The following is a 9,270-nucleotide window of genomic DNA, read 5'->3' as shown; positions in this document are numbered from 1 at the left end:
GGGACCTGCGGATAAAGTATTCAAATTTGGGCGGGGGAGGGTGGAAGACGGAAAATGTGAAAGTGTAAGAAGGGAGGCGTCAGCAGTAGCCTGTTTTCGCTTACCCGCCCTGCTGTATGCAGCAGGTAAGGCGACCCGGCTGATGGCACCACGCAACGCCCGATGTGGCATGAGAGTATTGTTAGTTGTGTAGGTCATGGTTGTACGAGAGCTGGGATACTGCCAGGGCGCCCACACCTAGACAGGAGGACGATTAGGGTCCTCAACCAAAGCCTTTGGCTCAAAAGCCTAACCACAAGGCAGCGGTGTTTGGCGGGGAAATGCAAATGCATTACCTTTTCTACGGAACAAGTCGCCATACATGTTCCAACCCCCAACCTGGAGGACCAGGAGACTGTGTTCGTCTGACCTCTAACCATTGACCAACCTAATATGAGAGACTCTGTGAGTGTCGCGCGGACACCCCCCAGTATAGCTCAATGGGTCGCCGAGGTACACGAACCGCCACACCACGATAAGGTCCAGTCTCTTCGTCCAACATAGTACCAATAAGCTTTGTCAGGTGGGTCACCAGGGAATTTCCGTCTTCTTTGAAGAGGGCTGGATACAGACCGTTCGGTCCTGGTGCCTTCTCACGTTTCAGTACAGCTATTTGATACCTTATACCAACGTGAACCATGATACAATTGATCAGTGAGTGTTCAGTGAAACATAAGTGACCAAAAATGTCTATTGGCACTGCTTTCACGCGTTCAAAAGCATCCCCCTATATCCTACCGCGACACTACAGCAGTAGGTACGGTATTCGCTACACATGATCTTGTCTTTTCCTCCACACGACGCTTGAAAATAAACTTCAGAATACAATACTATACAACCATACACTACAACTCTGGAAACTTGGCCGGGGACCGTCAAAGAAAAATGGCTCCATTTTCAGTGATTGTGGCCCAGTTAACGTAACCATCAACCTGTACGTTTGAAGTTGTGACTGTCGGTTTTAAGAGCACTAATGCATGGAGGTTTCTGTCTGTTTGCAACGCTCCGATTGCTGTGATTATTTGGATTGATGAAAGCGACCCCACTTACCTGTCTAGCTTGGTCTACTGATCTTTAAGATGTCCCCGAAGTTCTACCTAATGTTTAGCCAGCGAAATTCTCGGTTCCAGCTGTAATTATCTCCTAAGGTATAGCTCCTTAATTTCTGCAGTTGCCTGGACAGATTCAATGTTACAACGTCTACAACGAATACACGTGACTTTTAACAACTACAGCAGGAAGAAAACCCCCACACGGTTGACTTGCTTGACTTCGGTGTTTCCTATAAATCTGGAGTCCTTTCGCGAGATTGGATATCGTTCCGAAACACTAGGCAGTACGAATTGAGAAAGTCAGGTATGAGGTAGGACTGACTAGGTCTACTTTTGGCACGTTTTGAAGATCAGTGAACAAGAAAGCAAACGCAACTAGCATCCAGCTCGATACAATCATTAGGAACATGATGGACTGAAAATGTCCTTCATAAAACTGCCGTTCAAACGCAACCAACAATGGTCACTGCGCCCCTATCTAGGAGTGTTATTCAAGGTTTTCAGGGTTGATACTCATGTGCAGAGGCAAGGCGAGGCAATAGTATTGAGGCCAGTAGTCGCATTATGACAGGCATCAGGCCCATACCTCGATGATTGAAACGGTCACTTTTCGTACCTTTTTTGGATGTACGTAGATGATTAGCTGACCGAAGTTGTCAGGAATACATTCTTGTTTCCGTAAAAAAGTTGATTGAGTTAAGGCAGAGTACAAAGATTTATCATCGTCTATTAGTAGCGAAGGTGAAAGCATATGTAACTAAGCAACCCGATGAATTTTCAAGGGAAAACGGTATACTATACACTGGGCTTCCGACATAATGTGACAAGTGTAAATCTGAAACACATCGTGATGGAATGATATGTTATCATACGACGTTCCAATTGAGCAAACTTTTCCAAGGGGTTTACGGACTTCAGCAAGCTCAGAAAGACTTTGTCTTGGGTAATTTTGTTGTGTAAGCTGGAACGGTTTCGTACATTTTCTGCTTCATCAGCCTCCTCCATGTCCTGGGCATTTGATGCCACCACACGCCGCTGTCTGAGTTGACGTTAACAGCCCCAAAGGTCAAATCGGATACGGAAGTGAAGCACTGGCGTTAAACGAGCTGTCAATGATGTTGAATCAGTCCAGAGAGAACACAAGAAGCGACAACGACCGACATGAGGCTTAGCGGTGAGTTTGTGCCTTCAGAACCGCCGCATGCTAGTTATCCAGCGCCATGTGATTCAGAAGGCCATTCCAATGCTTATTACACCAAAAATTCAGAGTCTGGGTTCCAAATATCATGAAGAGACCGTCGGATTATATGCCAGGTCGTCATACAATAAACCTTGGAAATGAATAACACCTATCGTAACCCAATCAAGAAGAGGATAAAGAAACGGACACGTCGAGTTTGAGCAGCTCCATACATCTACGGATGCAGAGGAACAACTACGTTGGCATGTATGGCCTCTCCAAAAGACCTATAGGGCGAGATTCAGAAAAAAATGACTGAAAGTTATGGTTAACCTTGAATTACTTCGGAGGCACCTGAACCAGAACCGACAAGTCAACTATGGATCTCCTCACCTAACATCAGAAGGTGACTCAATAGGAGGTGGCGAACTCAGCCGAACTCCGTGGTTCGAAACCTATCCCTCTGCATCTTGACTGCTCCTGTCTAGGCTTGGGCAATCTGGCGGTATTTCAGCTCTCAAGCTGCCTTCGGGTGGCAGGGCAGATAAGCACTAAGAGGGTGTTACAGCTGAACGATCTAGTTATTTCGGCAGGAGCATCGCATATCTCGTCAAAGTCTACAAAGACCCTTGAGTTGTATTATGCAACTTCGGATATATGAATTTACTTGCACAGTCTTTTGAATCAAATCTGTGCTCTTTCCTCCAAAATAGCGGACAGAAGTCTTCAGCTCCAGGGTTTGATAAAATCCAATCCCACATGCTTATATCGCCGTCGAAAGATCCACGTAAACTTACCTTTACGTTTTCCTGAGCCTAATCGACAGAACAAAGCCACTAATGTGAGGGCAGTGATTGACTTGCAAGTTTTCAAGGCGAAGGCCTATTTGGTTCCTCAACCTAATCAAAAAATCCCGGATTTCCTAATCTAATCTGAATTTATAGAATCCCGATGGCATAACTTGAGTAGAAGAGCTTATCATAGCGTCCTGTAACGAAATCTAGCATAACGTGGCAGGGAATTAACTGCCTTAGTGGCTTCAGGGTTACCCGATTATGGGTTATCGAGTGAGAATCTCTATGAGGTGAGTCAACTGGGATAACACAGGGATCAGTGATGGAACCTTGCCTTTCTGACATTTCTCAACGATTTCCGTCCACTGATCGAGCCATACAAAGACACGGCCAGTAAGAACGTTGAAGGAACCTGCAACGCTATGACACAACTTGGAGGTGCCAGCACGTGTGAGGCCGAATAGCCGCTGAAAATCTAGGAAATAAGCTATTGCAGGTGCCTGCAAGGAACTTGAACTTCACTGGTCTAGGGCTCTTGGAGAACCGGGTCCATACATGCAAGTTTGCATTACAACAGCTGTGACTACTGCGGGACACGCTTGATCTGTTCAAACGGAAGGCATACAGAACTCACTTATATATAAAGAACTCACACGAACCTAGTAACCATCAAACACTTAGAGCGGAAAGATCTGAGTATTTCTCATAAATCCCATGCTATTGAAGTTGTTCCTCACTGTCTGTAAGAGTTCTCAGTGAATGTTCCAAATATGGATTTTGTATTAGAACACTGACTACTTAACTTAAAGTGCGGGTGCTCTCCGAACTTGAACCACCTTCCACAATGGGCACCTGTTAGTATATATATATATATATATATATATATATATATATATATATATAAGCATACACATTTATCTTTCTCTTCTCTTCTCTCCTACGGACCTCATGTTATTTGTAACGTTTCAAAACCATCAGCAACCAAGTGCGATTTTGAAAGCTTCACATTGAAAGCATCTGGAGTGAGCCACTAAAATAAATATTGCGCTGGAAATGCGAATTTTAAGCCTTAACCGACCTCACAGTCGCCACCCTATGGAATTTCATTCGTCACAAAGCACATCATTTTACCCCATGAACGAGATCTAGATCACTGCGGAACACTGTTATACAGGATAATCACACACAACCTCACGCAATTATTTAACTTACCTGTCCCCGGAGAACGGCATTTTGTGCGGACAATCTGGAAGCCTGAAAATATTGTCCGTCGGTTGAGTCATCCAATGGGAGATAGTTTAATCCAGAGATACGAGAAACGGGGCTACTAGAGCAGACGCCACTATATCCTCTTCCAGACTCTGTTTTTATTCGAGAGACAGTAGAGGTATTGGAGAATTCATAAGCCCCGAAACGAGGCTCTGGTAAATCCGAAAGAGCATTCGCACTATCTTCGTCAACACTGTCTCGCATATCCGAATCGGAACTAGATATGGATCCACGATGGGTTGGTGACTGAGCTGGTTTGAGCGATCCATCCACTGTTTTCACAAAGTGAACTATACCTGGATTTTTTGTACTGTACGACATTGGACGTCCACCTGGAGAGCGAAAGCGGCTCGAAAGGATGACAAAAGTTGGCCACCTACCTTTCGATTCTACAGAGACCGTGTGCAGATGAGATTTGGACAGTGAGTGAAGACGACTGGCGTTGTTGTAGATGGGACTGTCCACAACTGGCTTGTTCTTTGCCTGTATATTTATGACACGGTTGGGCCTCACAATAAAACGAACACGGTTGTTGCCCGAAGTAGACACAGTGGATAGTGTTGGCTTCAGCTGTAAATGAGCTCTGCCTTCAGGAACAGCCCGGAAGCCACTTTGTAAAATCGGTTCACTACATTCGACCTTTACTTTCTTCAATCTCGGTTGGACATCAAATACACCAGAACTGGAGAGAGACTGAGATAGGCTAGCTGCAGAGCCTGTCTTTGATGAAGAACTGTTTGGAGACGGAGCACCAGATGACGAGCCACCAGAGGTATATCCACTTGAATGTCCTGATTCAACCGTAGAGCGAGCAGCTTCGAGAACAACCTCAGGGTCTTCAATAAAACTCATGTCTATGTCTTCAGTGAGTAAATCATCGATATTAACTGGAAGAAATAACAAGATGGCACACACTCACCATTTTCACGAAGAAGGTCGATGTCCGGCAAATCCACCTTATGCTTCATGAATTCAGACACAGCATCGGTTAGTAAGTCATCATGCGACAGCTGACTGGTTCTGATGTCATCAAACATATCTAGGGTCCAGGACTGAAAAATAACAAAGAAAAATAAGCGCTGAATAAATGAAGGTCACAAAACTTACCAAGTCAGCTTCGTCTAAACCTTCGATGGCGTTGCTCAACTCATCGCCTGACACCATCCTAGGGCGACCTTGAATCAAAATGTGCGCCTCTGTTCAGCCAATTTCATTGGATGACTCATTGCAAAATGATTCAAGGACTAAAGCACTGAAACGGATTCGAGGATTCACGGATCGATTCACAGGATCGACGACTTCACCCAAGATTCCTGGGTTGGGTTGATAACGTCATTCAGCGACATCTCTTCCCTCAAAGATAACCGAAAATTAAGTGTGCTACTTTTCTTTACGTCATCAGGCAGTGGTAGTAAGCATGCAAACACAAGGATTCGTAAAGAGAAACATCTAACATCGCTTTATACTAGATATCAGATGCAGGGCAAACAACTGTCGGAGGAGGCCTGTTCCATTCCCTGGCTCCTCGGAATGGGAAAGTTTTTATGAGGTTGTGAGGTTGTGTGTTCCGCCCCTGCGTTGGTTCGTTCCTTGACGCACTAGGAACACCCAAGTTACTAACGTGTGGAACCGATTCACAGGATCGACGACTTCACCCAAGATTCCTGGGTTGGGTTGATAACGTCATTCAGCGACATCTCTTCCCTCAAAGATAACCGAAAATTAAGTGTGCTACTTTTCTTTACGTCATCAGGCAGTGGTAGTAAGCATGCAAACACAAGGATTCGTAAAGAGAAACATCTAACATCGCTTTATACTAGATATCAGATGCAGGGCAAACAACTGTCGGAGGAGGCCTGTTCCATTCCCTGGCTCCTCGGAATGGGAAAGTTTTTATGAGGTTGTGAGGTTGTGTGTTCCGCCCCTGCGTTGGTTCGTTCCTTGACGCACTAGGAACACCCAAGTTACTAACGTGTGGAACCATTCTCCATCACTACTTCCCATCACCAAGGGATTTCCGCAGTTTAGCGTTTTCGGCCCACTACTATTAATACTGCGCATCAACTACGCAATTGACCCGATCGCCAGTGGGTACTGTATTCTATTTGTTGGAGACATTAAGATAGCACGCGTTACGGACCGGTTGTCTTGCCTCCACTCTACCTAATATCATGTAGTACCCGGACTGTTTATCATCTAGGTCCTCTATTTCCTGTATTTTCTTGCCATCTAAAATACCGAGCTCCCTCGAGCCCACTCAGGTTCCCCTTCGGACGATTATTCCCAGCGGATTCTCGACTCATGCACTTCTAAAATTCGGAAACATAGGTCTTCGGTACTCGTGTGGCCTTGGCTTTTCGCACGCGCCTCGGACAAAGTGGATGCAGCCCACAAGCCCTCTACACTTATTCAACACTAATATCAAAACAAACCATGCTTAAGTACCACATTTAGGCAGCATTTAAGGACTAGTCTATTCCCGAATTCGTCTGGCAATATTCACGGACATACCGGGCTTGCATGGAGAATGAGCAGCGCCCATTTACCAAGTTCTTGTTGCCGCATTCACTCGTAATAACATGTCTTTTTTGTTGCTCGCTTGGGCTGGAGACCTTATGGATAAAATCGCACTCACCCTAGGCCTTCTGCACCACCTGATAATACTAATCTCCAAAGGCGTATATAATAATATATAATAATAATAATAATATACCAAAAGGCGTATATAAATGACTCCACCTAGGTCCTCTTTCTGCCTTTTCTAACATAGGCGCAACTCGGAATTTTTGCTCCGGATTTCTAGCTGTGGTACTGTGTTTCGACAAATGCTTTTTCATCTGCCTGTGTTCCAAGCTATTTGAAAAGCTCCTCCTCCATATCCTTGCTATATCCTATCTCACAGGTTTTTGGTATGTCCTTCATTCTCACACTTCTGTTCAAAAGGCTGCGCTTCTTTTCGCACCACAATTTACACTGCACACATTTATTAAATAACGCCTTTAGCATTTATCATTTGCGCTCCCAATCCAACCGTCCATCCACCTGGTCGTAGGGTGTTTGGCCAACAGCATGGGCCCTCTGGTGTTAATCCACAGGGATGCAACACACAATAATATACAAAAGGCGTATATAAATGACTCCACCTAGGTCCTCTTTCTGCCTTTTCTAACATAGGCGCAACTCGGAATTTTTGCTCCGGATTTCTAGCTGTGGTACTGTGTTTCGACAAATGCTTTTTCATCTGCCTGTGTTCCAAGCTATTTGAAAAGCTCCTCCTCCATATCCTTGCTATATCCTATCTCACAGGTTTTTGGTATGTCCTTCATTCTCACACTTCTGTTCAAAAGGCTGCGCTTCTTTTCGCACCACAATTTACACTGCACACATTTATTAAATAACGCCTTTAGCATTTATCATTTGCGCTCCCAATCCAACCGTCCATCCACCTGGTCGTAGGGTGTTTGGCCAACAGCATGGGCCCTCTGGTGTTAATCCACAGGGATGCAACACACCTACCTAGTGTTTGTGGCTAGTAAGTACTCTCACATCTCCCCTATGACCAGGTCTCACTTATTGGGATTGCACCTGCACCTGCCCACTTGAGTGTTGATCTGTTGCCAAGGTCTCGGTTTAATGTCTAGCCTAACTGATATATGGTATACATATGGTATATATTCCTCCACTTCCAGGAACCAACTTGCCCACCACCACCTAATCTCGTTCCTCAAGTTCATAAAAGCATGCACAATGGAGGCCCCGGTTTAAAGCAGCGGACACCGCTCTCACGAAACATGAGACTCCGCTCTATGGTTACTTGAAGACACCGCATACCCGCCACAAGGAACCACACATACAGCTGTCTGTTCTATCCTCGTGCTGTGTCAAAAACCTCAGTTGGTTTTTGGCTGTCATGTCATCTATCACAAATGCGCCCTTATGTTGACATATTTGGCTCTCCTCCATCCCATAAATTTTCTTTTATTACCGGACGCCATCGCCACACTATTTTCTGCCGCTGACTGGAAGCATATCCGAATGATTTCCGCCAAAACTATAGGGTTTTCGAAGTTGAGTTAAACAGGAAATTAGTTTAATCGATATGCACCTTCCGGTGGTGTGTTACATGTAGCATTTTGTTTAAGTGAGCGAAATTTCAAGATCGCGGATCATCACCTGTTTGCATTTTCTTACCGGTTAATGCGAGATTGAACACTAAATCCTACTCATATTCCATGGCCTTATACCGTGTTCATTAGGGGTGAAAATCTTCTCGCGCGTTACGTTCGAAATCGGTTTCGTTTTTCAAGATCGCCATCACCTGTTTGCATTTTCTTACCGGTTAATGCGAGATTGAACACTAAATCCTACTCATATTCCATGGCCTTATACCGTCCGTGTTAGGGGTGAAAATCTTCTCGCGCGTTACGTTCGAAATCGGTTTCGTTTTTCCTCGTGCAAATTCATGAAAAATTTTTCGTTGTTCAATCTATTCACATATTACACGCGAGTAATTGTTGAATTCTATTACTCTAACAAAACTTTTGAGTGATTACCCTTTATATTTTGCGCACACCTATTTTACATCTAGTCCGAAACATGACGTCAATTCATACCGATTGCCCTCCGCAGCCGTTGATAAACAACAATAAATGTGGGCGGAATGGCTGCCCGTCGAATGTCAAACGCGGTATGCAATGCCACGCCTGCAAGGCCTGGTGGCATTTCAAGTGCACAAGTTTACAGTACGACCAGATAAGCCGACTAGCCAGCTCTCCTGGCCCGTTTGTCTGTGCCAGCTGCCTCTACGTCAAGGGTGCAATGCATACCGCAGCGAAGAGAAGAGTCCCCCGAAACGGTACCCAATCCCCAGTGCAGATGCCGAAAGACCACTGCCAGTGTTCCGCTTTAATCGGGATACTCGACGCGAAATTAGAGC

The 9,270-nt window shown here is 45.0% G+C and overlaps 1 protein-coding gene across 1 annotated transcript in view; it reads right to left on the bottom strand.

Annotated features, from left to right (window-relative positions):
* T265_10456 (hypothetical protein) overlaps positions 1 to 5,509 on the bottom strand; it is a gene marked incomplete at both ends in the record, with an annotated part of 43,721 nt that extends 38,212 nt beyond the window's left edge. Inside the window, 2 exons of the mRNA XM_009176831.1 lie at positions 4,278 to 5,386; positions 5,442 to 5,509. Coding sequence (XP_009175095.1) covers positions 4,278 to 5,186 — 909 coding nt within the window. The remainder of the gene's footprint in view (positions 1 to 4,277; positions 5,387 to 5,441) is intronic.
* Between the last annotated feature and the right edge of the window lie 3,761 nt (positions 5,510 to 9,270).

The sequence above is a fragment of the Opisthorchis viverrini genome (genome assembly GCF_000715545.1).
Source record: "Opisthorchis viverrini unplaced genomic scaffold opera_v5_367, whole genome shotgun sequence".
Lineage (NCBI taxonomy): Eukaryota > Metazoa > Platyhelminthes > Trematoda > Opisthorchiida > Opisthorchiidae > Opisthorchis > Opisthorchis viverrini.
Note: the sequence above shows the minus strand (reverse complement) of the source record. Positions and strands in the feature narration are given on the sequence as shown.